This window comes from Python bivittatus, unplaced genomic scaffold (assembly GCF_059951505.1).
Source record: "Python bivittatus isolate LINGU-HERP-01145 unplaced genomic scaffold, Pbiv_v1 ctg000010_np1212, whole genome shotgun sequence".
Classification (NCBI taxonomy): domain Eukaryota; kingdom Metazoa; phylum Chordata; class Lepidosauria; order Squamata; family Pythonidae; genus Python; species Python bivittatus.
The window spans coordinates 711,709-724,866 of NW_028277029.1; the positions used below are offsets into that span (position 1 = coordinate 711,709).

Genomic DNA, 13,158 nt, shown 5'->3' on the forward strand with positions numbered 1-13,158 from the left:
TTCCTTCCTTCCTTCCTTCCTTCCTTCCTTCCTTCCTTCCTTCCTTCCTTCCTTCCTTCCTTCCTTCCTTCCTTCCTTCCTTCCTTCCTTCCTTCTTTCTACAGGCCAGATTTCCTGGTTAATTCTGACACCATGACTATCTCTTGGTCATGTGACAACTCTTCATACAAGTCAGCAAAGAAAAGCAGGACTTAACTGTTGCAACAATTGGACAAATGCACTCTACTCCATAACCATTCCAGGAAAAGGCAGAAGTTTATGTTGGGACTTGAGAGGACAGGTAATATCAATGTAATGTTATATTTACTTATCAATAGCATGAACAAATGACACGTATACACAGACATAATCTTATTATGAACTTAAGCAGTACAAGAGAGAAAAAATAATTTGCTGTTGCAATTGTAGGAGAAGAGCCATTTTGGAGGCTCAAAATCAGAAGGAGCAACTAAAGACTAAAAGACATAATGTTCAAGAAAGCTTTTTGTAGATTCTGCCTGATTTTTTGCTATTGCAAGTAGTTTTTATTTGTACATACCATCAAGGTTTACACTTATTTAGTTTTCCTTTGGAAACTCTCTAATACAAATTCAAGCATTTGCTACCTAATTTTTTTAATTAAAAAAAAAAAATTAAAATAATTCTTCTTGGCCTCCATATTTCACTAGAGAATTATATATAACTAACAGATATTTAAATAAACTCCAATTGATGAATGATTTAAATATCCTTATTGTATGAATAATCAGAATATTTAATTAGCATTTAAATAAGTTAAAATGGGATTTGCATGAATATGAATGACACATATTCTTGCCTACAACTGATCACTTTCTGTTGGCTGTTTTCATGGTGGCCCTACTAGAAAATACAGCCCCACTGGCAAAAACAGTCAGTCTATTTAAGCTATAATCTTTATCATCCTATCAAAAACTAAAATATAGCTAGTTAAAGCATCTGTATCCCATCGATCCTCCACAAAACTCTAGGCCAACAGTCTGAAAGTTAAGCACTGTGCTCTGAAAGAAAAGCACTTCTAATGACAGTCCCATGAAAACATTATATTCTCTGACTCGGAGACTGATGGAAACAGCAACCTGATGCTTTCAGACATCTTGGACTACAACTGGGACAATCTCTCGCTCTTCTTTAGGGAGAGTTCTGTCCAAGGCACCATGTTGCTTATCCCTGTCCTTCTGTTTCGATGCACTCCTGGGCTATGCAAGATGAGGCACCTTTTAGGATGATCCCTAGTGACTGAGGACTAAGAAAATTGAAATCGAAGACCTTGGAGGTGTTTCCACTGCTGATCCCCTGATCTCTCTGTGGAACACAGAGATTTCTTAGAAGATTGTCACAGTGATTAGGTTCATACATTGTGGGTGTGGGTGTGGACGTGCACACACCCCTTCAGGTCAGCCTTGACTCCTGGCAGCTACCGGGACAATGCCCTGCATGTTTTCAGAGATGGTTTGCCCTGGCCTCCTCCTTCCCAGGGCTGAGAGAGTGTGACTGGCCCCAAGTCACCCAGCTGGCTGTGTCTAGGGCAGGACCAGAACTCGGTCTCCTGACTTCTAGCCTGGTGCCTTAACCATGACACCAAACTGGCCCCTAAACCATAATGCAGATTGCTTGGTTTTAGCTTGTTGTTGTTTAGTCGTTAAGTCGTGTCCGACTCTTCGTGACCCCATGAACCATATTGCGCCAGGCCTTCCTGTCCTTCACTGCCTCCCTGAGTTTGCTCAGTTTCATGCTCATTGCTTCAGGGATGCTATCTAACCATCTCATCCTCTGCTGTCCCCTTCTCCTTTTGCCTTCCATCTTTCCCAGCATCAGGGTCTTTTCCAAAGAGATCTCTCTTCGCATTAGGTGACCAAAGTATCTGAGCTTGAGCTTCATTATCGATCCTTCCAATGAGCAATCAGGGTTGATTTCCTTTAAGATTGACTGGTTTGACCGCCTAGCAGTCCAGGGGACTCTCAAGAGTCTTCTCCAGCACCACAGTTCAAAGGCATCAATTCTTCGGCGCTCGGCCTTTTTTATGGTCCAGCTCTCACAGCCATACATTACTACTGGAAAAACCATAGCTTTGACTATGCGGATCTTTGTCGGCAAGGTGACGTCTCTGCTTTTTAATATGCTGTCTAGGCTTGCCATAGCTTTCCTCCCAAGGAGCAAGCGTCTTTTAATTTCATGGCTGCAGTCTCCGTCTGCGGTGATCTTGGAGCCCAAATAAATGAAGTCTGTTACTGCTTCCATTTCTACCCCTTCTATTTGCCAGGAATTGATGGGTCCAGATGCCATGATCTTAGTTTTTTTAACGTTGAGTTTCAAGCCAGCTTTCGCACTCTCCTCCTTCACCCTCCTCAAGAGGCTCTTTAGTTCTTCTTCACTTTCTGCCATTAGGGTGGTATCGTCCGCATATCTGAGGTTGTTGATGATTCTCCCTGCAATCTTAATTCCGGCTTGTGATTCTTCCAGCCTGGCATTTCTCATGATGTACTCTGCATATAGGTTAAATAAGCAGGGTGACAGTATACAGCCTTGTCGTACACCTTTCCCTATTTTGAACCAATCGGTTGTTCCATGACCGGTTCTAACTGTTGCTTCTTGGCCCGCATACAGATTTCTCAGGAGACAGGTAAGGTGGTCTGGTACCCCCATCTCTTTAAGAATTTGCCACAGTTTGTTGTGATCCACACAATCAAAGGCTTTTGCATAGTCAATGAAGCAGAAGTAGATATTTTTCTGGAACTCTCGTGCTTTCTCCATGATCCAGCGAATGTTGGCGATTTGATCTCTAGTTCCTCTGCCTCTTCGAAACCCAGCTTGTACATCCGGTAGTTCTCGGTTCATGTATTGCTGAAGCCTAGCTTGTAGGATTTTGAGCATAACCTTGCTAGCATGTGAAATGAGTGCAAATGTGCGATAGTTTGAGCATTCTTTGGCATTGCCCTTCTTTGGAATTGGAACGTAAACTGACCTTTTCCAATCCCGTGGCCACTGTTGCGTTTTCCACACTTGCTGGCATATTGAGTGCAGCACTTTAACACCATTGTCTTTTAGTATTTTAAATAATTCAGCTGGAATACTGTCAACTCCACTAGCTTTGTTGTTAGCAATGCTTCCTAAGGCCCACTTGACTTCACTCTCTAGGATGTCTGGCTCAAGGTCAGTGATCACACCAGCGTGGACATCAGGGACATTAAGATCTTTCTTGTATAGTTCTTCTGTGTATTCTTGCCACCTCTTCTTAATCTCTTCTGCTTCTGTTAGGTCCCTGCCTTTTTTGTCCTTTATCATGCCCATCTTTGCACTAAACGTTCCTTTCATATCTCCAATTTTCTTGTAGAGATCTCTAGTCTTCCCCATTCTATTGTTTTCCTCGATTTCTTTGCATTGTTCATTTAAGAAGGCCTTCTTATCTCTCCTGGCTATTCTCTGGAAATCTGCATTCAGTTGCTTATATCTTTCCCTTTCACCCTTGCTTTTCGCATTCCTTCTTTCCACAGCTATTTGTAAAGCCTCATCAGACAGCCATTTTGCTTTCTTGCATTTCTTTTTCTTTGGGATGGTTTTAGTTGCTGCCTCCTGTACAATGTTACGGACCTCCGTCCATAGTTCTTCAGGCACTCTGTCTACCAAATCTAATCCTCTAAATCTATTCATCACCTTCACTGTGTACTCACAAGGAATATGATCTAAGTCATACCTGAGTGGTCTAGTGGTTTTCCCTACATTCTTCAATTTAAGCCTAAATTTTGCAGTAAGAAGCTCATGATCTGAGCCACAGTCAGCTCCTGGTCTTGTTTTTGCTGTCTGTATAGAGCTTCTCCATCTTTGGCTGCAAAGTATATAATCAATCTGGTTTCGGTATTGACCATCTGGTGATGTCCATGTGTAGAGTCGTCTCTTGTGTTGTTGGAAAAGAGTGTTTGCTATGACTAGCTTGTTCTCTTGACAGAACTCTATTAGCCTTTGCCCTGCTTCATTTTGTACTCCAAGGCCAAACTTGCCTGTTATTCCGGTTACTCCTTGACTTCCTACTTTAGCATTCCAAGCCCCTATGATGAAAAGGACATCTTTTTTTGGTGCTAGTTCTAGAAGGTGTTGTAGGTCTTCATAGAAGCGGTCAACTTCAGCTTCTTCAGCATCAGTGGTTGGGGCATAGACTTGGATGACTGTGATATTGAATGGTTTGCCTTGGATACGCACTGAGATCATTCTGTCGTTTTTGAGGTTGTACCCCATTACTGCCTTTCCCACTCTCTTATTGACTATGAGTGCAACTCCATTTCTTCTAAGGGTTTCTTGCCCACAGTAGTAGATATAATGGTCACCCGAATTAAATTCACCCATTCCCGTCCATTTCAGTTCGCTGATTCCCAAGATGTCGATGTTCAGTCTTGTCATCTCATGTTTGACCACATCCAGCTTGCCTTGGTTCATAGATCTTACATTCCAGGTACCTAGACAATATTGTTCTTTGCAGCATCGGACCTTCTTTTCGCTTCCAGATACATCCGCAGCTGAACGTCCTTTCGGCTTTGGCCCAGCCGCTTCACTCTTTCTGGAGCTACTTGGAATTGCCCTCCGCTCTTCCCCAGTAGCATATTGGACACCTTCCGACCTGAGGGGCTCATCTTCCGGCGTCATATCTTTTAGCCTTTTGACATTGTCCATGGGGTTTTCTTGGCAAGGATCCTGGAGTGGGCTGCCATTTCCTTCTCCAGTGGACCACATTTTGTCAGAACTCTCTGTCATGACCTGTCCGTCTTGGGTGGCCCTGCACGGTATAGCTCATGGCTTCACTGAGTTACGCAAGCCCCTTCGCCACGACAAGGCAGTGATCCATGAAGGGGTGGTTTTAGCTAGTGCAATACATAAGCCAGACCCTCCCTCCCAGCCCTCTTTTTCCTCTGGTGGGACCGAAATGTCTCGGTAAGAGAGACGGGGCCTGACGGAACTCATTGGACCGTCTCAGCATAAGGGCCACATCAAAATAAGCACAGCTTAGCAACTCCCCTTGAATTGACTGGGGCAGTCTCCTGGAGACTTTTAATTCATTCGGTTGATATCCCACCTTTCCCCTTAGAGCTCCTGGTATGATATGTGAGCTGCAGAAGTTCAGATGACTACTTCATGGCAGAATAAACTAGCAGATTCCGTATCTCTTTGATGCTATCTAGTGATCACCCAAAATGTTTACTTCATCTTGCAAGATATTCTCACCAGGTCCTTCTCGGTTCATGGACTGCAGCCCCTTGGAGTGGTTGATTCTTTCCATCTGGAGACAACTAACTACCAAGTTTGAATATCTAGGGCGTTCTTTCCAAAATCGTCAAGTATCTTTTTGAGAAGAGAGTACAAAGGTTGCATCAAACAATTTAGAGAGCAGGAGCTGGTTATGCAAGTAGAAGCCCCAACCCATTAGATTTTTCATTAAAATATATATATATATATATATATATATATGAGAGAAAAATAAGATGCAGTTACGAATTGTTAAAGATTTCATCGTTGTAATCACTATTGTTACATTATCAGCGTTCTACTTCACTAGACAAGATTGAATAGAAAGAAAGGCTTAAATTCTATATTTGATGAATGAATGCATAAAGTGCATGAGTGGAGAACACGAGGTGAGAAAAAAACAGAAACACAGTCACAGAGAGTTTAAGATATTTCATCCAGATGACTCATGTTTATTTTGAGAAGTAAAAACAGCAATTTTATCTCTAGAAATGTTCTGTTCATCAGTGACAGTTCTATTTGTAAACTATCTGACTCATATTACTACCAATATCTTGAATCATACATACTATTTCTACTAGGTCATAAAGTTAGACCAAGAGGGTTGGCTGGGTCCAACAGATTATTAAATATCTGCCATTTGAACCAGAACATCTGAAAGTACATTCTCTCTTCAGTGTTACTAAGTCAGCCTATAAATATCAGCTACTAAATGGAATAGCTGCATATTGGCTACTCAACATTCAACCTCAAAGTACAAACAGGAGGAGGGGAGGGGAGGGGAGGGGAGAAGAGAAGAGAAGAGAAGAGAAGAGAAGAGAAGAGAAGAGAAGAGAAGAGAAGAGAAGAGAAGAGAAGAGAAGAGAAGAGGAGGAAATAATGAACTGGGGCTACCTGAAACAGTGTTTAATGAGATGCATATGTTGGAAGAAATTTGAAATGCCTTCAGAAAAGAAATCACATCAAATGCTGCTGAATCACCTATTCAGTTTACTTCCCTTTATCCCATTCCATCTCTTCACATATTTGATCATCTATGAATCATATAATGTGCAAATAATTATCTGTGTTATACAGCCACATGGTAAGCAGAAGTATTATCTGAGACAAAGCTTAGCAAGTGAGCTAGCACAGCCAAAATTTAGCCTTATAACTTCATTCTCTCAGCATTGTTGTTTTCAATCCTCTTGATTTCCAAGCCCATTTCTTTAAAACCAAGTCCATGGGGACGACATCTGGGAGAACCTAATGCATAAAATGCTGGAGATGTCCTAGATCACAGGCTTAGTCTACACTGCTGGCAAGTCATGATTGTCTTCACTGAGAGTAGACCCAGGCATCTGCTTGTTTGTAATGTCATAAGAGCAGTGGTGATGGGAACAGTGTTTCCTGAAAGTTTTCCCACCGATTGGTAGCTTACTAAGAAGATACTAATTCCATAGGTTAGCTTACCGTTACACTAGAGACTGCAGGGAACAATATTTATCCAGTTTTGGAGAAACTGGGCCATGTTGGTGAAGATGGACTCCTTTAAAATTTGACATTGTTAGCGAAGGACATCCCTATTGTGAGGGTTGAAGCCAGCAAGGAGGGTTCCTGAACCAGAACTTCAATCACTGTTGGGGAACATCATGTTTCCATTATTGGTTAAGAGATACTGCTCTAAAGTGTGCAACAGCGTATAATGGAAAAGGAGAGGCAACCTCCCAACGCCCATGTATGAGACTAATGCACAGAAGTTTTATGTGTGCACATCATAGAAAGGAACACTGATAGCTTGTATTAACCAAGAAAGTTTTACCTTATGAGGTCAATAGGCTGAAACTTGTAAAATGCTCCGTATCGTGCCCACTCTCGATACAACAGCTGAGAGAAAGAAGGGAAAACCAACAAATAAAAACAGTGATTGCGAAGTACACAGTACATAGTAAGCACCTCCAAGGAGCAACAGGGGAGTCATTAGCGCTTGATTTCAGTCTGGATGAAGCCACAAAACACGTGAGCTCAGACCTGAAACTTTTTCTTTTCCTGTTAGGTCTCGGGATCTAAATATTGTAATAAGCCTGGATGAATCCCCTCTGCATTTGACAGATCCCTGGAATGGGAATACAAGCTGTAAAAGATGAGGCGTGTTATTCAAAGGCTAAGGGCCCCTGTTACAAAACTCCCAGCTGTCTTTTTTCTCTCTCTCCCATCGTCGTCCGTCGTCTTTGTAGCACCGTCGGTGCTGGCCCCCTCGCCGAGTCATTCCGGCTGCTTCGGTCCTGCCGTGTGATTAATCAGAATAATGGCACCGAACCAGCGTTAGCAAGAGTTAGGAAGAGTGGAGAGGCTGCTTACAGGTAACTCTCGTTTTTTGAGTTGTCATCTACACAATCGCACGTGCGAGATCTGGATGTGTCCAGAACAGTTTGGAGCACTCTAGAACTGGGAAATAGTTTTATTCCAAGCTGTTTCTCATACTTTCTTTCTTATTGATGTGATCTATATCCTACCTATCTGCTCAGACGAGCACTCAGGAGAGATAACAAAGTCTGGTGAAAGGGATTTTCTAAATGCTGGGATATCTTAGACCGAGCCAAAGAAAAAGATTCATTTTTCAGTGCTTTGCTGTAGTGGATTTGTTAGTTAACAAAAATAACAAAAATTCCTAGGTGGCAGCTTTTAAAAGATGGCTGTGTATCGTTTCTGATTTCCTCAAAAACGTTTAACCAAATAATAAATAACTAATTGGTAAAATGTAACAATTCTGTTTCAACCTCCGTTAACATTATGCAGAAGGACACTGTTTAATATCACTTAATTTAAAGACATGCACTACCATCTCTGGATGATGTTCATGGTCTGCTCTTAATTATCTGCCAAATTAGATTTTAGGAGAATTTTACAGGATAAAAAGGTCCAAAATTCACCTTTCATCAGCTCCCAGTGCCAGGCCCTCTTCCCATATTATTTGAAAACTTTCAAGAGAGACGGTTAGGTTCATACAAACAGTTTCTTTAATATTAAAGGGTTCCTTTGGTATTAAATAATGGTGACATGCACATTCTTCAAATATTATCAAACTTTTAAGATCTCCTGGGCATAAAACAAAAATTATTGCATTTGTCTCATTTGAAATATTCAGTAGAGATAAATTTTCCCTTCAATAATCAAGATGGATATTAGGTTTGTTATAATGATGTATAAACAAAGAAAATTATTTAGTCTACAGGAAACAAAGGAACTAGGAAAAGAATATGAAGCAGCATAAGAAACAGGGATAGAATCTGAAGAATCTTCCACCTTTTTAATTACAGCTGTTCTGCCAAGCATTGATAAAAAAAGGTCGCCATGACTTAAGTTCTGCTTTGATCTTCTGCATTCGCAATCATGTTTCTTTAACTGATGCCAATCCTTTCTACTTCTGATTTCTAAATACCACAAAAATCATCAAGCCATTGCATGAATTCCTCCACTAGCGAAATGCTTACTTAGGATCTCACAACCTAACCAAAGGCAAAGACAGTCTCCTGCGTCTGATTTCCACTTCCTGTTGAATTTCCAACCTTCCCTCTGCAAGAGGCATTTTTCATTCAGCCCTGAGGGACGGGTGGCTCTCCAGTTTGGCAGCGGGGGGCGGTTGCTGAAGGCCTCCCCTTGCTTTCTGGAGCTGGGGAAACTCCTCTGTCTCTGGGAGCCTCATCTGAAGGGTACCTTGTAGATTGGGACCTCATATGCAAGTTTCTACCCTTCATTTTTTCCTGTGAAGTAAACTGACTTAAATGTTAATATCTTAACTGTTTGACATGAGCATATATGTGGAATTAGGTTTTTTTGTTTGGCACATTAGAGATCCATGATTCCCCCCCCTCCCTTTTTTTTTTCTTCATGAGGATATATACTTTAAAGGAAGTGGATGCAGGATTGTGACCTTGCTCAAGGAAGCGTCTCGGCAGCGAAACTAACCATCGTAGAGAGAGCATGAGCCGCACATAATGTTCCTTTGTGACGATGCCCCAACTGACTTCCATCACAGGGGCTTTCTCCACAATGAGAACGTGGAGAGGGTTCATGAGGATTACCTTTTGCCCGACGAGCGGGTCCATAAATCTTAATCAACAGCCCTTCCTTTCCGAGGTAATACAAGCCAGATGATCTCTGTCCACCTTGGACTGGGGGCCACGCATTGCTGGCAGGGACAAAAGTTGCGTCTGTATCTTAAAAGGGCCACCAGCGAAAGGGAGGCCTGCAGAAAACAGCTTTCGAGAAACGTCTCTCTTCCCTTTAAATCTGATCTGGGCAGTCCAGGAAATTAAACACTGAAACTATTCAGGTTCAGATAGAAAACAGATGATCCTCTGCACAGGAATTCTACAGTCAGGTCTTAACGGCCCCGCGAGAGGAACATGTGTGAGCAATCCCTGCAGCATGTCGAGGGGGAGGGACCTTTTATGTTTTTAATACTTAACACTTCGCCAGAGGATAAAAAGAAGGGCAGCCCAACTTGCAGCCTGAATTCTTTTCCAGGCACTTACAGACGCCTCCCTCCACCGCTCGATCGCTCCATCCAACCAGTCCTCCCGATCTGCGACTCTTTTTGCATTTTGTCATCCGGAGGACCGCTTTCGTGAAGCTCACGCCGCCCTCCCTTCGCCTGCAGAAGAGGTGCTCCTCCCCAGGCCTCGCCCGGGGCTCTCTGCCTTTGACTCCACTCTAGCCATTCGTGGGTTTTCTGCACCCCTTGGGGGCAGACACCACCTTCTCTTTTCCTCTGGCTGCAAAAATCCAGACCACCGTTAGAGGCAGCAAAGGGTGGGGGTTCTCTGCGTGCTTTTGCTACAGCCTGCTGGAGGCCACCTGGATTTTTGTAGCCCTGCTTGGGGGTAACAGTTCGTGATGGAGAAAAGGGTCCTTTTCTGCAGCAGAATTTCCTCTCGGATTTACCCCAGTGAACTTTTGAAGCTTCCTTCCAGGCTAACTATAGTTTCGTACATTCAGTAATCAAAGGGTTGTCAACCTTTGACTGGGGTCAGAATCAAGAAGATTGGCAAAGAAAGGCTAGCAATGGGGATGGATAAAGTGGCCAGTTCTGAGTTTTCTCAGTTTTACATGTTGGCAGATCTTTCAAGTTTTAAATAAATCCGTTTTGTGCATGTATTTTTTCAAAACTTTTACTAAAATGTGTATGCATTCCAGGACATCGTTCTTCAAGTATATGCCTTCTTGTTTAAAATTTTGGTCAATGTACAGCTTTTGTAAACTATGTCCTTAATATCTAAATTTCTTAACACCATAAATGTAAAAAAACAATATAATGAACTTAGACATACATTATTTTCATGGGCTCACTGTAGATTTTTCAGTATTACATATGTGTATACGGATGAGAGAAGGCAGACTGGATCACAAATGTCACAAAGCCACATATTTTGAATAACTAAGGTTGGTTCCCATGTGATTTGAAAATGCAAAGTTTGGAGGAATTATCTCTACTGGAGACAAAGCAGTAAACAGTACTGGGTGAACTACAGTCTGACCTAGTGAAGCAGCTTTATTTGCCCAGGAGTTCAATCTCCACAAGCCATTTGAGAACCTCTCTCTTCACTCCAGAAGGAAGAATAAGAATAATAAAAACAAGAATAAGAATAAGAACAACACACTGATTCCAAACCAGTGGAAAGTCCTTTTGTGCAATCCCTATCCAAATCAGTTAACTGGAGGAACAGGAGAACTTCAGCTTGGATTGTGTCTTGTTTATCCACAAGTCTTTGAAGGACAACTTATTTGCCGTCATTAATGAATAGTCCATATGTGTGACTTTCATACCAACCAAAATAAGGCTGCAAAATTTTACCTTTCTTTCATTCATTTCCTTGCTTTCACCTTCATATTCACCCTGGAAAGGCAATGACACATTTTAATACTACAGCCAAACACAATCTATAGAATCTACTCTTTAGTCCAGACCTGTAACTTGCCTGCAGTTCAGATGAGAACTTATCTCGCGTTGCTAATAGAACCATCAGGTCTAATTTTTCTCTGTCTTGTAAAATGAAAGTGCTCACCCAGATTTCTTAACTCTCCAAAGCATTTTACTGATAAAGCTCATGGTTTCCTTTAGAAACTTCCAAAAGTGGTATTAACAACTCTATTTTCCCATATCCCTTTTCCCACCTTCTAATCTCTCCTTCATTGTCGTGCTTTACCCTGAAAACTTTCTGAAGATGGTTGGTGATGGGGTCAATGAGATGAAACAAATTATAGAACGTATCAAATAAACAGAGCCTGTAGCAGCACCATCATATCAAATTACTATTGACTGGGAAGAATATTTCTGTTCTGTCTTTGTTGGGTGGGGAGAGAGAAGACCTCTCCCTCTGGCCTAAAAAGTAGCATTTGATGGCAAATCTTAAGTTTCTCCCAACACTTTGATGCTTTTACAGTAGAGGGTACTTAAGGCCCTTAGCAGGTCACACTATATAAAGGTGGTGTCTTCCCACACCTGTGGTGTGTGTGATGGTACAGACCGATGTGTTTCCTTTCTCACTGGCAATCCAGGGTAATCCTGGTTGATTGTGGGGGCAAGGCCTAATCCTGCCTGTCCTACGGACCACCTTCTCTTTGGCTTCTACGCTTCAGACCACTAACTTTTTAGAGTTCGTACTTCTGGAGAGAGACTTGTCCCACCCGTCAGGGTCACTGACAAGAACTGGGCTGAACATGCTCAGACTCACAGCATGATTGAAGAAGAATCTTCACTGCATACTCGGAAGAAGCCACTTCAATATTTCTCTGCCCTTCCTGTCCACAGGAAGGTAAGTTCCTTCTTTATACATTTAATTCAAGCCCTTCTTTTTCCTGCCCCTCCCATGCTTTAATTAACTATTTGCCCTGCATGTTTTGGACCTGAAGCTGGGTGACTGACAGTTGTTGGCATAACTGGCATCTCTGTGTTGAGAAACACCAGCTTTTGATTCCCATCCTGCCCCCACCATCCATATTTTCAGCCTGGAGAAGTAGGCAAGGAGACCTTCGTGCTGCGGGTAAACCCTGACAGATAGTTTGGGAGCCTGAAGACTCTCTGCTATCAGATCCTTCTTACTGAGATATTTATCTTCAGGACACGGACATTTGAGGGAGCAGCAAGCTCTGTGTCCTTGAAAGTGGAATCAGGAAGGGAAGGTGCCTGGAAGCCAATACACCCACTTCCTTTCCCCCAGAATAATATTCGGGATCCTGCTGAGTTTAATGTGAAACAAATATCAACAGTACTTTCATTCTGGACTCAGTTCTTATAAGAATTAGGATTAAAAGTGTATACCTACATCATGTAGGGGATAAGCTGTTTCATAAACATTATTTGCTATTAATGTGTTAATACCTAAAAAAAAAAAAAAAAGGTACAAGTTAGAACAGTATCAATATCTCTTTAATTTTCTTTTTTATGCTAACCTGCCTCGGAGCAGAACAGAGGCATTTGTGGGTTTACTGGAGCTTCAATTTAGAGCGGAAATTAATTTTCCAAATTACTGTAACTCTGGGCGATAGGGAAATCAGAATTTGTAGCTGAAAATGTAATGTTAAATTTTAGCCAAAATTTGAATTTTAGAATCCAGACTTGAAATTCAGCTGGTTGAATTTTGCAAATATTCAAGATGCTCTTTACCTACAATTATATCTTCATCTCTTCATTTTCATAAGATTTACTAATGCTACTGGAAGTTGTGCTGCTAATAAAAAAGCACCATATCTTAAAAACTGTTGCAGGCACCAAGTATTTACTGAATACGTGCTTCGAGATGTGGTCCTTTTTTATGAGAGGAGAAAGGATTTTTTAATTACCATTTCATCAAAGGGAGGGTTAATAAAATATAATGCTCAATATTACCCATAAAAATCCAAGCCACATTGCTGTCATTCAGG

The 13,158-nt window shown here is 41.8% G+C and overlaps 1 protein-coding gene across 1 annotated transcript in view; it reads right to left on the reverse strand.

Annotated features, from left to right (window-relative positions):
• Nucleotides 1-13,158, reverse strand: part of ANO2 (anoctamin 2) — a 123,940-nt gene that overhangs the window by 71,453 nt on the left and 39,329 nt on the right. The window contains exons 9-11 of the mRNA XM_088142953.1: nt 12,561-12,616; nt 11,090-11,131; nt 7,055-7,119 (exon numbers count right to left, since the gene is read on the reverse strand). Coding sequence (XP_087999079.1) covers nt 7,055-7,119; nt 11,090-11,131; nt 12,561-12,616 — 163 coding nt within the window. The remainder of the gene's footprint in view (nt 1-7,054; nt 7,120-11,089; nt 11,132-12,560; nt 12,617-13,158) is intronic.